The sequence below is a fragment of the Schistocerca gregaria genome, chromosome 7, assembly GCF_023897955.1.
Source record: "Schistocerca gregaria isolate iqSchGreg1 chromosome 7, iqSchGreg1.2, whole genome shotgun sequence".
Classification (NCBI taxonomy): Eukaryota; Metazoa; Arthropoda; class Insecta; order Orthoptera; family Acrididae; genus Schistocerca; species Schistocerca gregaria.
Window position 1 is genome coordinate 322,551,507 of NC_064926.1, and position 23,923 is coordinate 322,575,429.

The window sequence follows — 23,923 nt, forward strand, 5'->3', positions numbered from 1 at the left end:
TTGGTGAATAAAAAGATTCAAATATTTATCACACAACATATGTCCCTCTTTGCATGCTATCAGTTGCAAAAATATTAATTTCAATATCTCCAACGGTTAATGAAATATGATAACTGTTATGACCACATAATTCCTGACCAGCAGGGATGGTAATGGATTTCTTGTGCACAACTGTTCATTGGATATAAAAATCAACAACTGGAGCATGAAATGAGATATTGTTCTGCTCTGAATTTTAAATAAAATTTAGATATCTTATCTACATGCTGCAATGATGTGGCAAAAGCAACAAAGCAAAGTTTAAGGAATGTGTTTTTACCTCTGTAAACTCTTTAAAATAACATTAATGTTTTACTTAATTTGATGGAATACAGTAACTAAGAAGAATAACAAAAAGAAATTCAATCCTTTACTGAGCAAAGTAATCAGAGTGTAAGATGTACAAAAATCAATTTTTTCAGCAAACAGTTTACTTAATATTGGGTGATAAGTACTTCATACGAGCCGGGATGCCATCTCTCACCACATTTCACTATGTGGCAAGCAAAACAGCCACAACAAAGCTGCACTCAGCATGGAATGCAGACAGTGTGTCTGTAGTAGCCAATGGGTTGGTATAACATTCAGAAAAGTATGTTTGGCCTAAAAGTAATACCCAGTTATGTAATCACAACTGTAAACAACATGCCATCTGCAGCACAACAGACAAGACATAAAGCTGAAATCATATGGATAAAGCAAGAAGTCCGGTCTCTGTATTCCGAAGAACAAGCATTTAACACTGAACTATACATACTGCTTATAGGAGCTAGCAACTCATATAAAGTATACACCAGTTTTGATGAATTAATGCACAGGTTTAGAACAGACACAGATACTGTAATAGAAAGAAAACAAATAATCCCGCAAAAGAAACACCAAAATTCACACAATTAGTCATCAATCAAAACATCAATATAACAAACACACTTTTCACAAAAGAGTGATTAATCTAACAGATAAATTTCTCTGAACAAGAAAGCAGTCCGACTGAAAAGGATCCCAAAAATAACAAACACAATGGTCCCATAGAACAACACAGAATCTCATAACAGAAACTGAACACATCATAAAGCAACAATGACTGAACACACCTGAATTAAATGCAAATGTAACAAAAGAACTAGTCGCTGAGGAAATAAAACACAAAGACAACATAATCACCGTAGCAGAAAATGCAATGACAAAAAACCTACAGAAAAAAATTAATACAGGAAAACGCCATTACCCCAAAATCTGTCACGGGTAATTAAATTTTATTTTACAAGAAAAGGAACACACTAACAAAACATTAGAATTCATCCAAAGCAACAACATCACAGAATTAACAAGTGACCCAACAAAGCAACACCAAATAAATTTGCCAAAAACTTTGAAAAACAAAAACAATTTTCAAAGACACAGAGATTAAAAGAATGATACAGAAACATCCCAAGGCCCCCACTCTAAAATCATTGCCTAAAATTCACGAACCAGATACACCACTATGCCCAATAATAAACTTTCCCAATGCACCAATATACTACTTAGCCAAACAGACACGTTGCTACAAACAATATGCAAACACACTGAAAACAGATGCCTAAAGAACTCAAATGACTTAACAGAAAATAATAAGAAATGAAAAAATACCAAACACAGCAACATTAATTTCATTTGACATAATTACCATGTACACACACATTCCAACAGGAGAAACCATCAACATCATAGAAATCTGCAACTACAAGGAAACATACCTGCAACAAACATACAAGAAATATCAGCCATACTGAAGCTCATCATAGAGCAAAACTATTTCACATTCAGCAAGAAGTTTTACTCTCAAGAAGGACTACCTATGGGATGACTAATCAGTGGCCTCTTAGCTGACATTTCCATCAATCACATAGAAAATCAAATCTTCGACAAAATAGTTAAACCAAAGCAGTACAAAATAAAATACTGGTACAGATATGCAGATGATATAATTTGTCTAACAGATGAATCACAGCTTCGTATTAAAGAAGGTCAGGAGGACATAACACTATCCAACCATAAATACAGTTAACTATTAAAACACAAACAGATGAAAAACTAAATTTCTTGGATCTCACCATATATGAGAGAAACCTCAAACATGACTCCATGATTTCTAGGAATGACAAGCACCAACATTCGTAAGTCATAAGTTATGGATAATGACCAATCCAATCAGCCCATAAATCATAAGGAGGCCAGTTTCAGACAGTTCCTACACAAACTGGACATAACACCTATGAATAAACATGACTACACACAGAACTGAAAACTACAAAATGAATTTCATAGGAAAATAGATATGGTGCAAATACAGTAAAAATAAACAATAAAATACAAAAGCAGGCAACATTTAACCAGGAAACACACACACACACACACACAATAAATCAGCAGACAGTAATTTTTACTCACATGACAAAATATCCAAGTGGTAATATAAATGAACAAATAGACCTAAAAACTAAACATTTTATAAAAAAAATTACAAATATCTTCATCCAATAATGAAGCAATCTTTTAAACAAAACAGACTTTATACAATTTATGCTGAGACAATTTATTTTTACACTACCTATATTTTTATATATTTGTTAGCAATGGGCAAAACACAGGTCACATACATAACCAAAACAAAGATGAAGTACACAAGAATTGTTACCATCAACAACAAAATGTCACTGATATAAAGTACAATGAGGCTCATTTGAGCTCACATGATAATGTGGTAGAAACTGTATAATATTCATAGACGATCAGCAAAAAATAATACGAAGAATTAAAAGCAAAATATAAGTAAGTACTACACCATCTAACATAACATTATAAACACACTCCAATTCTCATAGCATATATCCTACAACATGTATTACATACTATTTTTATGTATCTTCTACTGGTCTGGTAAGTGTATGCTGGATACTGGTCCAAAAAATTATATAATAATATACAAAAAAATGTCGTAGGCCTTCTCAATATAACAAAGTGTATCAATAATAATGTGACCTTAATTAATCTTTGACTCACCTGATGCGGTCACTTGTGCCACTGTAGCCCCAACGACTCTCAACCACCTGGAAACGATTGACTACCTGCTCCTTGCCTGTCATGCAGCAGCGAGGTGCTTCAAGGAATCCAACTGCTGGTTTTGGGTTAAGCGTAAAATAAAGGAATAGTGATACCACCTGAGAAAAACAGTGATCAAAATCACACACTTCACAGAAAACTATGTTAATATGGTCTATTAACCTAATCATACTTTTCATCTTCAATAAATGTTGAATACACTATTTCCTGGAATTACAAACACTGAAGATGTACACACTGAGACAGGAGATTCAAATACATGAAAGTAAATAGTACAAGCTGTACCATATCATTTGCAACCTGTTACCATCATTACATCAAAGAACAAGCAAATGAGGGCATTTAGGTTTTGCCTCGAGAATTGGAAGCCAAAATATCAATAATGCCAAATAGTATAAGGTGTGATCAGAAAGTTTCCATTTGAAGTCTTTACAGTATAGGATCATTATGCCAAGCAGGAAAATCACCGTGAGCACTGAGGCAATAATCCTACCAATGCCCCAGGTTGAAGATACCCATTTGCTGTAACGCTGTATCCTTCTGGATGAAGAAGTCCATAACTGCCTGCTGCACATCCTTGTCTAACAGGAATTGTTGAGCCTTCAAGGCCTTTTGTAATGGCCCGAAGGCACGATAATCACATGGGGAGAGATCAGGAATTTAGGGCAAGGGCTCGACTGTCTCCTAGTTGAGTTAGTGTAACTTCTGCATTATGAAATTTGTGGTATGGTGACATGCATTATCATGAAGCACCAGCACCACTTGTCACAGTTTTCCCAGATATTTCAGCCTAATTGTACACAATGATTATGCCAGCTTTACATATCCCTGTTCCCCAGTAAGAAGAAACAGGTTCCCTGAAATCAATATGCAATGGGTACTAGTAATCAAAGAACAGGGTGAGTGTCACGCGTTTCCAGCAGGTGGCTGTCTTTTGGGAGGGTGGGAAAGGGGGGGGGGGGGGAGGGGGATGATGGATGACACAACTGCATCTTCAAAGCTTATGACTCCAGTTCTCAGTGGTGGCACCAGCTTTCACTGCTGCAATAATTCGCTCACTCAGGAAATGTGTTGCCTTCAACACAGCTGCAGCTACTGAACAACTTAAGTTTTCCAGATATTATATTTGATGGGTGGTTTTAAGTAACTGGCTTTTCAGGCTTGCCCTGTCTTGTGAGCTAGTGTAACAAACCTACGAATCTATCTTCTGTGCTCGAGTTTAAAAACATTTACTATGCTTAAGTTTTCAAATGTTTAAATTCCATCGTTAATTCACTGATTGCTCACTTCTTTTAACTCTTTGGGAGATTATCAAACTTAAATTCGCCTTCTTTATTTGAGGACTCATTCTTGTTCTTGGTTGTTGTGCAATTTAATTTACGAACCTTTACTTAATTCCACTGTTATACTTGTGTGTGCTTTATTTAAGGGCCTTACAGACATTTAAATTTTGGGTTACTTTAACTTGTTGTCTACAGAGTCTTAAGAGTGGCCTCTGCAGGGGTAATGGTGGCTTCAGCCTGCTTATTGTGATAAACAGTAGTTATTTCTATTATTGTTCCTCCCTTTTAAATTTGCCAGGGTAAGTGAAGCATGTCATTTAAATTGATATTTGTCTTGCTTTAAAGGACTGCTTAAGAAAGAGAAACTTTCTGTTCATTATTATAAATCAGGTTCAAGAGAAGACAGTGGTTTGAATTCTTATTCTGACCATTGGCATATTTTGAAACTAATTTGTAATTTCTTAAGGAAAAATGATGTGCTCAACCTGGGTTTGCCCTTCCACATTTCCTATCCTTTGTCCCTCTTATGTTTGGACATTTCAGTAACCATTACAATTCCACTGGAGAAGGGTAGTACAAGATGTGGGTGGATGTCAAATGGGCCAAAATCGATCATTGTGCTGAGTCACTGTCCATCACCGGTAAGGATGGAGTGACATCCTTGAGTGTAAGATTGGACCCTGATTGAGATGGAGGGGACAATATCCTCTGGAATGTCAAAGGGGTGGGGGACTTCACCTGTGCCTTACGCATCTCCTTCTCTTCCTTTGAGGGGCTAGAAGAAGCAACTTGCAGCAATATCTGGACATGAAAAAGAAAGAGTGGCCTTGAGACCCACAGAGAAAGATTCCCATTCTGACTCTGAAGTAACAGGTTGGTTGGTTGAATTAAAAGGGGGAGGGGGGGGGGACCAAAGGAGGGACCAAACTATGAGGTCATCAGTCCCTTGTTCCAAATAAAACACAAAACGGAATGAAAGGAAAAATCACAAGAACAATGAAGAGCAACAAACATGTAAATGGACAAAAGGGGGAAAGAAAACCACAGAAACGCAATAAATTAGATGATGAGAGTAAAACAACAAAGCAGATGCCCATGGCTGGCCATGAGAATAAAAAGGAGAAGCCAGCCACTCTGCAACACATTGAAACCTCCACCGTAAAAGCACTAGGGTGGAAGAAACACAGGGACAAAAGAAATGTGCTAAAACTTAGATCAAATGATAAAACCCATCCTCACAAATAAACCGTAAAACTAAATCAACCAATGAGGCGTTGTCAGATAAAATTAGTGGCAACGAGCCCGGTAACCCAAGATTCTGTTGCTGGGCAGTCAACATGGTACAGTGCACCAGAAGACGGGTCATTGTCAACCGGGAGGCGCACCGACACTGACACGGGTCTTCACGGCGCAGGAGGTAACCATGGGTCACTCAAGCGTGGCTAATGCAGAGCCGGCAGAGGACAACTGATTCCTTGCAAGAGGCCCGCATGGAAGACTTCCACACATTTGTAGTCTCCTTAATGACGTGTAGTTTGTTGTGCGTACTATTATGCCATTCCGTCTCCCAAAACCAAAACACCCTACGGTGTAAGTCAGAACGCAGGTCAGGTTCAGAGATGCCCATCTCCAGAAGCAGTTTCCACATAGCCTTTTTGGCCAGCCTGTCAGCGAGTTTGTTGCCTGGGATTACAATGTGACCTGGGATCCAAACAAACACCACTGAACAACTGGACTGTTCCAGGGCATTGATGGACTCCTGGATGGTCACTACCAAAGGATGACAAGGGCAGCACTGGTCGATAGCTAAAGGAGTCAGTACACAGGAGAAATGACTCACCTGGGCATGAGCGGATGTGCTCAAGAGCACGAAATATGCCCGCCAGCACTGCAGTGAAAACACTGCAGCCCTAGGGCAAGGAGTGCTGTTCTACACGTCCTCCATGAACATAAGCAAAGCCAATGTAACATCAGCTATAAAGTCATCAGTGTAAACCATTTCATGGCCCTGGTACATGTCGAGAATCGAGAGGAAGTGACAGTGGAGAGTTGCGGGGTTAACTGAGTCCTTAGGGCCATGTGAATGGTCCAGGCGAAGCCGCGGCCTAGGTGTACACCATGGAGGTGTATGTGAATGGACCTCAAGTATAGGTGGTAAAGGGAAGGACTCCAGTCCAGACAGTAGCGATCGCACGCAAACTGCAATCATTAGCCCTGAGCTGGGCCTCCAATGTGGGAGACGGGCTGCTGTGGGTCGGAAAAGAAAAGGGTAATCCGGATGCACAGGAGTTTTATGAATGTGTGCAACATAACTGGCAAGCAGTTGTGCACGCCTAACCTTCAATGGAGGGACTCCGGCCTCCACCAGGACACTGGTCACTGAACTCGTTCTAAAAGAACCTGTTGTTAGGCAAACACCACAGTGGTGCACTGGATCGAGTAAACGCAACACCGAGGGTGCTGCTGAACCATAAACCACACTCCCATAGTCAAGGCGGGATTGAACAAGAGCTCTGTAGAGCTGCGGCAGCATAGAGCAATCTGCACCCCAGTCGGTGTTGCTCAGATAGCAGACAACATTGAGGTGCTGCCAGCACTCTCACTTAAGCTGACAAAGGTAAGATAGCCAAGTCAACCGGGCACCGAAAACCAGTCCTAAGAATTGATATGCCTCCACTACAGTGAGTGGATCATCATTAAGATGAAGTTCTGGTTCTGGATGAATGGTACGACGCCGACAGAAGTGCATGACACACGACTTCGCGGCTGAAAACTGGAAGCTGTGGGCTAGAACCCATGACTCCGCCTTGTGAATGTCTCGCCGTTCAGCAACACCAGTACTGGAGGAGCAATAAGAAATGCAGAAGACATCTGCATACAGAGAAGGTGAGATAGATGGCCCTACAGCTGCTGCAAGACCATTAATGGCCACTAAAAATAGAGAGACACTCAATACAGAGCCCTGTAGGACTCCATTCTCCTTGATTTGGATGGACCTATGGGAGGCACAAACTTGGACACTGAAAGTAGGAAGCAACAGGAAATTTTGGATAAAAATCGGGAGCGGGCCTCAGAGACCCCACTCGTATAAAGTGGCAAGGATATGATGTTGCCAGGTCATGTCGTACGTTTTTCGTAAATCAAAAAAGATGGCAACCAGGTATTGGCATCTGGAAAAGGCTGTGCGAATGGCAGACTTGAGGGACACAAGATTATCAGTGGTAGAGCAACCTTGGCAGAAGCCACCCTGACATGGAGCCAGTAGGCCATGTGACTTCACGACCCAAACCAACCACCAACACACCACATGTTCCAGAAGCTTACAAAGAACGTTAATGAGGCTGACGGGCCGATAGCTATCCATCAGGTGGGTTTTTACCAGGTCTGAGCACCGGAATAATGGTGCTCTCCCACCACTGTGATGGAAAGATGCCATCGCACCAGATCCGGTTGAAGACGACAATGAGATGTCACTTATAGTTAGATGAGAGATGTTTAATCATCTGACTGTGGATCTGATCTGGCCCAGGAGCTGTGTCGGGGCAATGTGTCGGGGCAATGTACTGGGGCAATATGCCAGGGCAATGAGGAGCTCTCACTCTGTAAATGGGGCCTGTAGTGAACGACATCACTTTACCTTCCAGCCACCGTTTGAGATGCAAAAGGCTGGGAGGTCATTCTCCGATGCAGAGGCTCAAGCATTGTGCTCAGCAAAGTGCTCGGCAATCGCGTATTCGTCGGTAGATTACACGCCATTTATGTTAACACCGGGAACATCTGTTGGGGTCTGGTACCTGAAAACACGTTTTATCATTTCCAAGACTTGGGAAGGTGACGATGGCACCCAATGGTCAAGACGTATCTCTACCAACACTCCTGCTTCCATCACTTGATAAGATGGTGAACACGGGCACAGAGCTGTTTAGAAGCTAGGAGGTGTTCCAGGGAAGGGTGCCACTCATGTCGCTGTAGAGCTCGCCAATGTTCCTTAATTGCTTCAGCGATTACGGGCGACCACCAAGGGACTGCCTTTCACCGTGGGCACCCTACAGAGCAAGGGATCAAATTTTCTGACACAGAAATGACAGTTGTAGTCACCTGCTCAAGCATCACATCGATGTTACCAGGTGCCAGAGATTCAATAGTGACAGCAGAGGTGATAGTTTCCTAGTCCGCCTCGTTTAAAGCCCATCTGGGCAGGCGCCCATGGGCCTGACGCCGGGGCAGTGACAAGAAGATGGGGAAGTGATCACTACCACACAGGTTGTCATGTGCTTTCCAGCAGACAGATGGGAGAAGGCCAGGACTGCAAACAGAGAGATTAATGGCCAAATATGTGCCATGTGCCACACTGAAATTTGTGGGGGTACCTGTATTTAAGAGGCAGAGATTGAGTTGTGACAGTAATTTTTTGACATATCTGCCTCTGCCACTAAGCACAGTGCCACCCCAGAAGGCTTTATGAGTGTTAAAATCTCCCAAAAGTATGGAAGGTTTAGGGAGTTGACCAATCACTGCAGCTCCCGAGGTAGGTGGTGTGGGAGCAACAGGGAGGGAAGTCCCCCAGACCATCAAGGGGGCAGGTGTAGTCCTGTGGCTTGGAGAGTCAATGGGAATTCGCAGAACAGATGGGGTTCAACTGTTCTCGTAGTGGCGGTGTATGAGGAGGTTCACAGTCACAGGATGTAGACGCTCAAATTCCCTCTTAGCCTCAGTGTTGATCAGTTGGTCCAAGGCCTTGTATTCCATGATTTTCCTTTCGCGCTGTAAAATCCTGCAGTCTGGCGAGCAAGGGGAATGATGCTCTCTGCAGTTGACACAGATGGGAGGTGGGGCACATGGACTACTGGGATGTGACGGACGACCACAATCTTGACAAGTGACGCTGGGAGTATTACGGAAAGACATATGGCCAGAACTTAAAGCACTGCATAGGGAGAGGGATACATGGCTTTACATCACAGTGGTAGACTATCACCTTGACCTTCTCGGGCAATGTGTCACCCTCGAAGGCCAAGATGAAGGCACTAGTAGCAACCCATCGGACCCCGATGGATGCGCTGGACAAAATTAATGCCTCGTCACTCTATAAGTTTACGCACAGCTCACTGTCAGAATGCAAAAGAGGGTCCCTGTGGAATATAATACCCTGGACCATATTAAAGCTCTTATGGGCCATGATGGTAACTTAAACATCCCCCAGCTTGACACAAGCAAGTAACGCCCTTGATTGGGCAGAGGATACTGGCCCTGACCACATATTGGACAAGCCTTCTATCCTCCCAAACTTGTCTTCTACATGGTCTACGAGGTATTGCGGTGAATAAGGTTTGCTGCCATGCTTAGCCTGTGTTCATCCCATTGGTGTGGCCTGGAAGGGAAATAATTTAGGGTCGTACTTCCTTGCATTGTACCGAGTCTTAGAACGCTTAGAGACTGCTGGTGTTTGATCACCAGTAAGTGATGATGTGGTACGCTTCATTGCGCATCATCCACCCTGATGCCATCCCCTCTGACCAGGGGACCTCCCCACGGGTGCCACCCAGTTGCAGCAAAAGCCACCTGTCAGGATGGCCATTGCCGGCAGTCCAGATGCCCTAGGGTGACAGGCATCTACTCCTTGGCATACTTGGGGAGTTAATGGCGCAGGCATCAGCAGAGCACTCCCTGTGTTGTCAGAGGGCTACAACCAACAGGGTACATGGTGGTCCCACTACAACAGACTGGCTACCGTGCTGGATTTAGGTGCATCATCAGCGCATAAAGCAACACTGCACAGTGCACGCTTGCCCAAGAGATGGAGCATGAGGGGACTGCAATGTGACTATGAGAAAGCGGCCTATAGATCTCAAGGCACGATGGACGGGATGCACCATGTAAGGCGCCCTTCCCCAATTGGCTTGCTCTTTGGAAAAGTTTTGATGAATGGAGTTCAAACCCTGCAGGGGCAGGCCGAAATGTGAGAGACTCCTTTTAGTCACCTCTTATGACAGGCAGGAATACCTCGGGCCTATTCTTACTCCCGGACCCACAGAAGTAATATGCTTATTACTGGCGGAAGTAAAGCCGTGAGGATGGAGCGCAAGTCGTACTTGGGTAGCTCAGTTGGTAGAGCACTTGCCTGTGAAAGGCAAAGGTCCCGAGTTCGAGTCTCGGTCCTGCACACAGTTTTAATCTGCCAGGAAGTTTCATATCAGCGCACACTCCGCTGCACAGTGAAAATCTCATTCTGGGAATATGCTTATTGTTCTGGAGACACCAGGGTGAGGGAATTCTTGAGGGAGACAAATCACTGGTAGGTGTCAGAGAGGAGGGTTTCTTCTGAGGAGGAGCAGTTCCATGAGAGGAGGGAATGGGAACCACTCAGGGGGAGGAAAGGGAAGAGGTATGGGGTATAGGGTATAGGAGAGAGGACGACGACGACGTGGATGCAGTGTAGCAGCAGCTGCCGAGCCGAGAGGATGTGCAGCAGCAGCACTTGTGTGATAAACTGTAAATTAATTTAGTCTTTGGTTTTTGTTCATGTGCTTCTGCAAAGTGACCTGTACATGTGTATTTTACTGTGTTAGAAAATTAACCATAGTTTTTGTTTCTATGTAAGTCTTCTGAATATCATTGTGCAGGGTGGCTTCGTAGTTTAAATTTTCCGTGTAGAGAAATTTATTTCTGTTTAATAGCTTGCAGTCTCAGAGAACAGTGAGAAATCTACACACCATCTTTTAGTGTTTCTTTATTCTCCTTTGGTATATTTTCAAAGTCAGTAGCACCGTTTGAGACCTTATACCTATTTTACCATTTGAGACCTTATATCTATTTTATACACAGTACAATATGGCTAGGGACTGTGCTTGTTGTGAGCAGACACAAGGAGAGTTGGCTGCCATCCATAAACAGCTGGAAGCTGCATTGGCTGCCATTAACAAGCTTCTAGTTAATGCTCGAAGTTGCAGTGACATCGGGGTGCCAGTGACAAGACCTGTGACACCTTTGGTGTCACTGGAATCCCCTGGTGACCCAGATGTCGCTGCGGCTTCTGATACACAACATCTCACCGGCCTGTCCTCACTCCATAGTGGGTGGCAGACAGTGGAGGGTTTGCGTGGCACTGGGCAGAAGGTGGAAGTGGGAATAGGCTGGCTCCCTACAATTAGCAACAAGTACAGGTACTTCCCAGCGTTGTTGATAACTCTGAGCCAGCACGGGATGCCTCTCCTGTTGGGTCAGCGGTCGATTTTCCTGCCCTTCCAGAAAAGTACAGAGGGTGGGTATGCTAATCATTGGGAGCTACAATGTCAGGCAGGTGAAGGAGCACCACAGGGAGATAGCAGGCAAGTTGGGAAAGAATTACAGTGCGCATTCAGTATGCTTGCCGGGAGGTCTCATCTGTGATGTGGAGGAGGCCCTGCTGGTGGCTATCAAGCACACTGGGTGCAACTGGCTGCATGTAGTTGCACATTTCGGCACGAATAACGCCTGCCACTTGAGTTCTGAGGCCATCCTCGGATCCTTTTCGCAACTGTCTGATTTGGTGAAGGCAACTAGCAATGCACATAGGGTGAAGGCTAAACTGTCTATTTGTAGCATCGTACCCAGGGTTGATTGTGGCCTCTAGTTTGGAGCAAAGTGGAAGCTCTAAACCAGAGGCTCAGATGCCTCTGCAATTGTATTGGATGCGAATTTCTCCACCTCCGCTATTGGGTGCAGAATTTTAGGGTTCCCCTTAAAAGGTCAGGTGTGCAATACACGCTGGAAGTGGAGTACGTGTGGCATGCACTTGGAGCTTTTTTAGGTTAGAGGACCCCTCCATTGGAGCAAATGATTTGCCTACTAATTCAGCCACAGTGACCTGAGAGAATCTCGGTTCTTGCAGATCAGAGATAAAATAGATTAATACGATTTTCATAAACTACAGGAGCATCCAAGAAAAGGCCCCAGAATTAGTATCGCTTACTGAATGTTTTAATGCACAGATAGTATTAGGAACAGAAAGCTGGTTGAAGCCAGACAACAAAATCCTAAGTCCAGACGGGAAAGTTTATGGTAAGGACAGGTTAGTCGCCATAGGTGGCGGCGTGTTTATTGCAGTAAAAAATTAGATAAAATCTAGCGATGTTATCATGGATTCTAAATGTGAATTAATCTGGGTGAAATTGAGTATCAAAGAATGGTCAAAAATGGTGATCGGATGCTTTCACAGACCACCTGGGTTAGGATCTGTAGTTGTAGAGTGCTTCAGACAGAACTTTCAGAATATCATTAATATTTTCCTAATCATGTAGTTGTAATAAGGAGTGACTTCAATTTGCCAGGTATAGATTGGGAGTATTATATGCTATCAAAACTGGTGCCAGAAACAGGGAATCGTGTGGCATTGTTCTGGATGTCTTGTCCGAAAATTACCTTGGCAGGTAGATAGAGAACCAACTCGTTAGAGTAATGTCTTAGACGTCCAATCAACAAAAAGACCTGAACTTATTGAATCACTTAACGTAGAGGAAGTTATCAGTGATTATATGGCTGTGACAGCGTCTATGATGACAGATCCTACAAGGAATGTTAAGAAATGTAGGAAGATACATTTGCTCAGCAAGGGTGACAGAATACAAATTTCAGAATCTCTCAGCAGTCAGCACCAAATATTCATTGATGAGGATGAAGATGTGGAGAACAAGTGGAAAAAATTCAAAGGCATCATCCAATATGCCCTCGACAAGTACATTCTGGGTAAGGTTTTAAGGGATGGGAAAGACCCACCATGGTTTAATAGCAGTGTTAGAAGAGCGCTACATAAACAAAGAGCTCTTCATTTCAGATTCAAGATAAGTAAAAACCTAGCTGACAAACAAAAGTTGAACGAAGCAAAAATGTGTGTAAGGAGAGAAGCGCTCAATGATTTTGAAAGTAATACATTATCAACCAACCTGAGTAAAAACCATAAGAGATATTGTCGTATGTAAAATCAGTAAGTGGGTCAAAATCATCTATTCATTCTTTCAGCAAACACATTGGCACCAAAATGAAAGAGAGAAGGCCAAAATACGGAATTCGGTCTTCTGAAGTTGTTTCACTGTGGAAGATCATAGCACTGTCCCTCCCTTCAATCGTCGTGTGAACATCAAAATGGCAGATATTGAAATAACCAAATGCAGAATAGAAAAGCAGCTACAATTTCTTAGTAGTGGAAAGGCTTCAGGGACTAGATGAGACACCTATAATATTCTATAAAGATTATGCAAAAGAACTTGCTTCCCTTCTAGCAGTAATTTATCATAGATCGCTTGGGCAACGAATGGTATCTAACGACTGGAAAAAAGCGCAGGTAATTCCAATTTTTAAGAAAGGCCGTAAGCCAGATCCACACAATTATAGACCTATATCGTTCATGTCAATCTGTTGTAGAATTATTAGAATTATGGAACATGTTTTATGCTCAAGAATTGGGACATTCTTGGAAAATGAACACCTCCTCTATAAAAATCAACATGGATTCTACAAACAGAGATCCTGTGAAACTAAGCTTGTTATATTCCTCCATTAGATCCACAGTGCAGTGGACAATGGTGCTCAGGTTTGCCATGCTCCTTGGTTTCAAGTAAGGCATCTCACAATGACCCACATTACCGTTTAACGGAAAAAAAAAAAAAGCTTACAGTGTATCGGAGCAGACCTGCGACTGGATTCAAGACTTTCTTGCAGATAGAACTCACCATGTCGCTCTTAATGGAACTAAATTGACAAATGTAAAGGTAATATCCGAAGTACCACGTGGAAGTTTGATAGGACCACTGCTGTTTACAATATATATAAATGATTATTTGAATGTGTGATATGCTCTTTTAAGTCTATTCACAGATGATGTAGTTGTTTATACCAAAGTATCAATGCCAGAAGATAGTAAGAATTTGCAGAACAACATGCAGAGAATTGATGAATAGTGCAGACTCTGGCAGTTGACCCTGAATGTAAATAAATGTAACATATTGCGCATACATAGGAAAAGACAAACACTTGGAAACAACACCTGCTGTAAAATATCTAGGCATAACTATCCAGAGCGACCTTAAGTGGAATGACAATATAAAACAGATAGTGGGAAAAGCAGACACCACACTCAGAATCATCATCATAAGAATCTTAAGTAAATGTAAATCATTCATGAAAGAAGTGACTTTCTCACCAGATTCTTGAGTATTGTTCATTATCTGGGATCCCTATCACATAGGACTGATAGAGGAGATAGAGAAGATCCAACGAAGAGTGGCGTGTTTCGTCACGGGATCGTTTAGCTGGCAAGAGAGTGTTACAGAGATGCTAAACAAACTCCACTGGCAGAAATTACAAGAGAGGTGTTGTACATCACGGAGAGATTTATTATTGAAATTTCCAGACACCACTTTTCAGGAGGAGTCATACGACATATTGCTTACCCCCAAACACATCTTGCATATTGACCACAAGGAGAAAATTCGAGAAATGCAGAGGCTTACTGACAATCATTCTTCCCATGCACTATTTGCAAATGGAACAGGGTTGGAGGAATCAGATAGTGGTACCGAAAGTACGCTCCCCCACACACCATTAGGTGGCTTGCGGAGTATGTTATAGATGTAGATGCAACAAAAGAGAAGGGTGACAAAGACACCGGGTCAGAGTAAGATGGACAGTCAAGAGTTTACTATTCTGAACCTTCCTTTCCATTTCATTGCTCAGGCAATCCAGAGAGTAAGGAGAGTAAAAGTCAGATCAGTTCATGCATTTGGAAGGTGGGGTGTGAGGCTCTCCATGTGGAGAGTGCACCCACAATTGCCTTATCACACTGTGAAGACGTGTGACCAAAACAGATATGCTGGTAACAGTGTATTGAGGTGGATAAAGGGTTTCACATCACAATGTTAAACCATAAACTCTATTTCTTTCAGATGGTATCCCCCTCAAAAGTCAGAATGAAAAGGTCAGTATCAACACAATTGTCCTTAGAAACTTTGGACTCACCAGATGAAATGAATGTTGTGCAGTGCCAGATTGGTCCTTGGTTCCTAACCAGACTGAAGGACGAGATACGCATGGAAGATAATAACCTGGATAATATTTAAGGACTAGTGAGGAGTGATGACCACCAGGATGTCTTAAGTGCCCACAAACACAAAGAGAGGCTGACTGACTGGCAGAACCTCATTTAATCAGCTTCACCAAACTTATCTTCTGTGTGTTCGACAAAGAGAGGAGTTTAATAGTGGTGAAAGTTTTCCCATCTGTCCTGAAACAAACCAGGTAAGGGGAAAAGCATTTAACCCCGATCTGGAAGACCTGGCCTTCCTCCTAGGGGATGGCCAGTGATGAGAAGGCAGAGGAACCAAGAGTAGGGCCAGGCAGAGAACTGGTCCTTTCTGATGAGATGGACCGAGACAAGTGGGCGGAAGTGTGGAGCTTAACATGCTACATGTGCAGAGCATGTGGCCTGGTACAACCCCTCTGATCAGGAGTCACCCCATGGGTGCCACCCAGTCCCAGCCAGGGGTACCTGGCATCGTGGTACTTGCCCTGGCTGGGGGAGCAACCAACACTGGAGATGCTAGGGAGAGAGTTCTTCCCCAAGTGGCTCACACTATCGAAACAATTTAGAAAAAAAAAGGGGGGGCGTCAAACACCAAGGGCAACCTGAAAAAGACAAAACAAAAAAATAAAAGGGAGAGTGAATAAGCATGACAAGAGCATAAAGGAATGGCTGGGTTGTCATACAGGGAAACACCAAAGGAGATAGAGGGGGTGGAGGGGGAGGAGCTAGGATGGAAAGCAGTGGACATCGGGATGGGAAAGCAGCATGGGAGAGAAGAGAGGTAGCAACAACTTGAACCCTTTGTGCACCACACACATAGCCACAAAAGAGCTTATGGGAAGATGGGACGGGGACGGGAGGGTAGATGGCGGAGGGAGGGGGGGGGAGGGGGGAGGTATATCACATTCACAAGATTGGAGGCAGACCCAGGACTTTCCAGAAGCTTTCTGCACCACAAAAATGAGCATACGGAGAGCAACAAGACATCTTTTCAATGACTTTGAAAGGGTTTTGGTCTTACATAAAATCAGTAAATTGTTCTAAATCATCTATTGAGTCCCTCAGTGACCATAAAAGCACCAAAATGAGAGACAACAGAGGTAAGACCGGATACGGAATTCGATCATCCATAGTTGTTTCACCGTGGAAGATCGTAATATGGTCCACCCTTTCAATCATCATACAAATCTTAAAATGGCAGATACTGAGATAATTGAACACAGAATAGTAAAACAACTACAATCGGTCAGTAGCAGAAAGGCATCAGGGTTAGATGAGATACCTGAATGATCCTACAAAGATTATGTGAAAGAACATGCTCCTCTTACATCTGCAGTTTATCACAGAACAGAGGAGAAATGAAGGGAACCTAGAGACTGAAAAAAATATCACAGGTCATTCCTTTTTTTCAAGAAGGGTCATAGGACAGATTCGCATAATTACAGGCCTATATCACTGACATCAATCAGCTGTAAAATTATGGAACCAGTTTTGTGCTCAAGAATTGACCAATTCTTGAGTGTTATTCATCAATCTGGGACTCATACCACATAGGACTGATAGAAGAGAGAAAATGCGATACAATGAAGAGTAGCGCGTTACATCACAGGATCATTCAGTCGGTACAGAGATGCTGTACAAACTCCAGTCGCATACGCTACAAGAGAGCATTGTCCAATGCAGAGGGGTTTATTATCGAAATTTCAAAACACTGGGAAGAGTCTGACAACATATTACTTCCCCCCACTTACATCTCTCAAAACGACTGTGATGAGAAAATTTGAGATATTAGAGCTAAAACAGGATCTTACGAACAATTAATCTTCCCACATGCCTTTCGCAGGCAGAAAGGGAGGAACCACTTAATGGCATCAGAAGTACCCCCGCCACACACTGTCAGCTGGCTTGTGAAGTACTGATGTAGAGTTAGACAGAACATTAAAAACTTACACTTAGAAAGGTGTTCCATATCCCCAAATGCATCACAAACACAACAATGCAAGGATGTATGCAATGACCTTCAATAGTGCAATCAAGATCCACAAGGTTTCATATCCAAACTCTAGAATGGCAATGAGATTTGGCCCCACTACTATGAGCCAGAGAGCAAAGGCCAATGAATGCACTGTAGGCGTACAGCCAGGATTGGCTAAAGTAGTTCTGTACAGCACCTTCAATACAAAAACACATAGCCACAGCCTTTTGGAACAAGGATGGAAACAGGGACCACTATTAACAGAATGGTGTAAGTTGAGACTCTTCGGAGGCTGCACTGTGCAGCTCAAAAGTTACTGCCAAGGAAATGGATGAAAGAAGTGCTCCTGCATCAAGATAATGCTTTTCCCCATACAAGGTGGAGAACAATTGCTGCCACTACGAACAGTGGTTTCCCCATACTGCCACATTCGTCGTATTCTCCTGAATTGGCCCTTTCTGACTGTCACTACTGATTGTGGCTATGAGGAAAATTGGAACAGACATAATTTCGCAGATGTCATGGAACTGCGAGTAGCTGTCCTGTGGTGGGTATGATGTACTCCAAAAAACTGGTTAGAAGAGGGTCGACAGAGGTTAGAGGATACGAGATAGTTAGCACGATTGTCTGTAACTTAATGGAGACTGTGTTGAGAAAGAGCATGTAACTGCCAAGGGGTACAGGATCTTAATGACAGAGAGAGAGAGAGAGAGAGAGAGAGAGAGAGAGAGAGAGAGAGAGAGAGAGAGAGAGAGACTGGCCTTTAAATAGATTACCATGATAATATTCTGAAAGAAGTGTACCATGCAAAGCTTCAAAGGAAGACATCAGAATATTTTGGAGACTGTAACACTAGTAAAAAAAAATTCACAAATATTAGAAATTTCACAAGCCAAGAACTTTCAATGGTCAGAAGAAATTTATCTGGACACCATACAAAACTGCACTCTACTTGCTGGAATGAAAAACAGAAGATGTATCCTTTTTTAACCTTTTTTTAACTTTATCTCCATATTTACAGCACTCACTCAATGTTTTTACTCATAATTAAATAATGTGTCCCAGACTTTAGAATATGCTCAATGTCATAGATCATTATCCACTCTACCACAGGGCAGCAACTGACCAAAGTCAATTATAATTAGCTACCTGCCAACTCATAATAAATAAGACATTGAAGATGCTATCAACCAGAAATTGAAGAGACTCACAAGCAGCAAAGAATGAAAACATTTCTAAAAACATGTAGAAGGTAATTTTATTAATGAATGATACCACTACAGAAATGCATTTTTTTTTTTTTTTTTTTTTTTTACTGTCTGTTCATCATATGGCACATATTTAGTAGTTATTATTATTAAATGCAGAAACATGTGATGGGGAGTATTACTTTCAACCTAGATTCCTGAAAGAAAGTGCACTGCCCACAACTATGCGCATAAAAATAAAATGATAAAATTTAACACTTGTTTTCGCATTGTTGCTGTTGTCAAGGTCTTCAATCCAGAGACTTGTCTGATGCATCAATCCATCCTACCCTATCCTGTGCAAGCTTCTTTATCTTTGAGTAATTACTGCAAACTACATTCTTCTTAATCTGCTTTTTGTATTAATCTCTTGGTCACCCTCTATGATTTTTACCCTCCAGGCTTCCCTCCACTACTAAATTGGTGATCCCCTGATGCCTCAGAAAGTGTCCTATCAACCTATCCCTTCTTCCAGTCAAGTTGTGCCACAAATTCCTCTTCTCCCCAATTCTATTCAGTACCTCCTCATTAGTTTCATGATCTACCCATCTTCTTAGCACCACATTTCAAAAGCTTCAATGCTCATTGTGTGTAAACTATTTATTGTCCATGTTTCACTTCCATACATGGATACATGCCAAATACATTCAGGAGAGACTTCTTGACCTTTAAATCTATACACAATGTTTACAAATTTCTCTTCAGAAACCGCTTTCCTTGCCATAGCCAGCCTACATTTTATACTCTCTCTACTTCAACCATCATGAGTTATTTTGTTCCCCAAATAGCAAAACTCATTTACTACTTTAAGTGCCTCATTTCCTATGTAATACCCTCAGCATCACCTGATTCAATTTGACTACATTCAATTATCCTCATTTTACTCTTGTTCATGTTCATCTTGTATCCTCCTTTTGAGACACTGTTCATTCCGTTCAACTGCTCTTCCATGTCCTCTGCTGTCTTTGACAGAATTACAATGTCATCAGCAAACCTTAAAGTTTTTATTTCTTCTCCTCAGATTTTAATTCCTTCCCCAAATTTTAGTTGTTTGCTTTAATACTTGCTCAATATGCAGATTGAATAGTATTGGTGATAGGCTACAATCCTGTCTCACTCCCTTCTCAACCACTGCTACCCTTTCATGCCCCTCGACTCTTGTAACTGCCATCTGGTTTCTGTACAAATTGAAAATAGCCTTTCACTCCCTGTATTTTACCCCTGTCACCTTCAGAATTTGAAAGAGAGTATTCCAGTCAACATTGTCAAAAGCTTTCTCAAAGTCTACAAATGCTAGAAACTTAGGTTTGCCCTTCCTTAATCTATTTTCTAAGATAAGTCATAGGTTCAGTATCGCTCACATGTTCCAACATTTCTACGGAATCCAAATTGATCTTCCACGAGGTCGGCTTCTACCAGTTTTTCCATTCGCCTGTAAAGAATTCGCGTTAGTATTTTGCAGCTGTGACTTATTAAACTGATGGTTCGGTAATTTTCACATCTGTCAACACCTGCTTTCTTTGGGATTGGAATTATTATATTCTTCTTTAAGTCTGAGGGTATTTCGCCTGTCTCGTACATCTTGCTCACTAGATGGTAAAGTTTTGTTAGGCCTGGCTCTCCCAAGGCTGTCAGTAGTTCTAATGGAATGTTGTCTACTCCCGAGGCCTTGTTTCGACTTACGTGTTTCAGTGCTCAGTCAAACTCTTCACGTTGTATCATATCTCCCATTTCATCTTCATCTACATCCTCTTCCATTTCCTAATATTGTCCTAGTATAGACCCTCTATATACTCCTTCCACCTTTCTGCTTTCCCTTCTTTGCTTAGAACTGGGTTTTCATCTGAGCTCTTGATATTCATGCAAGTGGTTCTCTTTTCTCCAAAGGTTACTCTAATTTTCCTGTAGGCACTATCTATCTCACCCCTCATGAGACAAGCCTCTACATCCTTACATTTGTCCTCTACCCACCCCTACTTAGCTATTTCGCACTTTCTGTCGATCCTAGTTTTGAGGCATTTGTTTCCTGTTTGTCTGCTTCATTTACTAAATTTTTATATTTTCTCTACAACCTCTGGTTCTTTCAGTTTATCCTGGTCCCATCTCTTTAAATTCCTACCTTTTTGCACTTTCTTCAGTTTTAATCTACATTTAATAACCAAACAAATTGTGGTCATAGTCCACATCTGCCCCTGGAAATGTCTTACAATTTAAAACATGTTTCCTAAATCTCTGTCTTACCATTATATAATCTATCTGAAACCTTCCAGTGTCTCCAGGCCCCTTCCACACATACAACCTTCTTCTTAAACCAAGTGTTATCTATGATTAGATTATGCTCTGTCCAAAATTCTAACAGGCAGTCCTCTTTTATTCCTTATCCCCAGTTCATATTCACCAATTACTTTTTCTTCTCTTCCTTTCCCTGCTATCGAATTCCAGTCCCCCATGACTATTAAATTTTTGTCTCCCTGAACTATCTGAATAATTCCTTGTCCTATTTGATTTTGTATTTATAATCCTGTATTCACCTGACCAGAAATCTTGTTCCTCCTGCCACTTAATTCACTAATTCCCACTATATGTAACTGTAACCTATCCATTTCCCTTTTTAAATTTTCTAACCTACCTGACCAATTAAGGGATCTGACATTCCATGTTCCGATGCATAGAACACCAGTTTTCTTTCTCCTGATAACGGTGTCCTCCTGAGTAGTCCCTGCCTGGAGATCCGAATGGGGAACTATTTTACCTCCAGAATATTTTCCTGGAGAGGACACCATCATCACTTAATGATACAGTAAAGCTGCATACCCTCAGAAAAAATTATAGCTATAGTTCCCCCTTGCTTTCAGCCATTCAGAATAGCACTACAGCAAGGCCGTTTTGGTTGATGTTACAAGGCAAGATCAATCATCCAGACTGTTACCCTTTCAACTACTGAAAAGGCTGCTGCCCCTCTTCAGGTACCTCACGTTTGTTTGGCCCCTCAAAAGATACACCTCAATTGTGGTTGCTCCTATGGTACAGCTATCTGTATAGCTGAGGCATGGAAGCCTTCCCACCAACAGCAAGGTCAATGGTTCATGGGGGGTTTTCACATTATTTATCAGGTAATGAGCCCGAAGTTAAACAAATAGCCTATGAATATGTATCAGGGCAAAACAGAACAAAATTAAACTACTCCACTTACCTCTCTGTCAGTAAGCAATCCTGACTGTGCAGCCCCAATGGCAAACTCTTCCACAGTCATAAGAGGAAAGCGTACCAATGACAGAGCACGGCCAAGTACAGATCGCTGATTTTCTGGGGTGATAGGCAGCTGTTGTCTCGCGCATTCACATTCAGACCACCTGTCACATTTTAAGTAACGGTTAATTTCAAACTTGGAGAGTAGAATTATAAGCATCTACATTATGACACATTACATATAAAGGTTAGCAACACCGAGTACATAAGCTGAAAATACATAAACAATTCATCCCCCCTCCCTCCACCCCGCATCTTACAGGTATACTATCTTTTATGGAAATGAAGCTTCAATGAAAACATAACAACATATCGTAACACCTATTACAGAAAGTAAATGAAACCTTCGAACATGTAATTCGATTAACAAATTAATATTGAACATAAAAGAAAAAACAAACAGTATGCACTTCAGCATAAGGAGAGAAAAACAACTTTGTCACTTTAAGGATATATGAAAAAATTATAAACTGTTTAACAAACTTGAAGTTTCAAGAATGAACTTGTCAACTAACATGGGATGAGAATACAAAGATACTGGCAAAAAGAACGTTATCAGTATGTTATGCTCTCAGGGTCTTAGAACCCGTTTGCAACAGCCAATATCTTTTAACATACTAAGCCTATGTACACTCAACCCTCAGTTATGGGATTCTTTTTTGGAGTTCAAAGGTGCAAAACATGGACAAAGTTTTAGAACTGTGTAAAAGAGCCATATGAATAATAACTAGAAGTTGTTCCTGAACTCATTGTAAATAGCTGTTTAAAAAATTGGGCAGCCTTGTTGCACCAAGTTATTGCACCCTCCAGTCTGTGGCGCACAGCAGAAAAAATCTTACCAATTATTTAACTAATAGTTCTATATATAATTGTTGAACAAGAGACAGTGTGGACTTACCTAAAAAAAACTCTAAACAGCATTTTCTATCGTAGAACAAAATTATGAACAAACATCCAAAGGGAATGAAAAAGATACATCTGTTAACAAAGGCAGCTAAAACATTCTTCATAACCAATGCACACTACACAACTGAAGTTTACTTAGAGGTCTCAGAGAAAGCAGTAAACCGTGATCATGTATTGAAATGTGACAGGGTATTGTAATTATGCCCTTTCATTGCTAATCCCTGAATCATTGTGAAATGATGGCTGGATGAGTAAAGGCAGATAAATACATAAATAATTAATAAATTCCTTTGTATGTTTTTAGTTAACCTGCACAGTACTGAGGTCCCATTGCAGGGCCATAGAACCTTAACACTTTGGTACTTTTTACTGTAATTTTAAACATTCTTTGTGTATAATAATAAATCAGCATAATGAAACAAAGCATAATGAAAACAAATCACAAGGGTTATGCTGATGGTTGTAATTATTGTCTGCATAGTGATCTGACAATGGCAACCAAAACTAAAGATGTGACCATCTCATTATCTGGTTGGTCATTGTTACAGTAGCTCTTTTGTTAACAACTACCTGTCAATCACAATGTTTTTCTGATCCATGTATGTCCCTGTTCATTTGCATTTTCTTACAATTTAGTACTCTGTGTTATCCCTCCAAACCAGTGCACAAATATTATAGCTCAACTGAATCATTACAAAGGCTATTTAGTTACATCACCTCTCTCTTTGATTGCATGTTATAACAAGACCACTGGGTGCATTACAATGCCGCCACCACCTCTCTCAACGGCATTAATTAAAATATTCATATTCCCATGACTGATAATTTAATAAAGTAGATAATGACAGGTTTGACTAAAAACAAATATCTTTATGCGCGATGATTTAAAAAAAATGGTTCAAGTGGCTCTGAGTACTATGGGACTCAACTGCTGTGGTCATTAGTCCCCTAGAACTTAGAACTACTTAAACCTAACTAACCTAAAGACGTCACACATATCCATGCCCGAGGCAGGATTCGAACCTGCGACCGTAGCAGTCACATGGTTCCGGACTGCGCGCCT

The 23,923-nt window shown here is 41.6% G+C and overlaps 1 protein-coding gene across 2 annotated transcripts in view; it reads right to left on the bottom strand.

Moving 5' to 3' along the window:
* Positions 1-23,923, bottom strand: part of LOC126281414 (BTB/POZ domain-containing protein 2-like) — a 74,492-nt gene that overhangs the window by 23,344 nt on the left and 27,225 nt on the right. For both annotated transcript variants that reach the window (XM_049980350.1, XM_049980351.1), the window contains exons 4-5: positions 21,899-22,058; positions 3,085-3,242 (exon numbers count right to left, since the gene is read on the bottom strand). In XM_049980350.1, the coding sequence (XP_049836307.1) occupies positions 3,085-3,242; positions 21,899-22,058 (318 nt within the window). The remainder of the gene's footprint in view (positions 1-3,084; positions 3,243-21,898; positions 22,059-23,923) is intronic.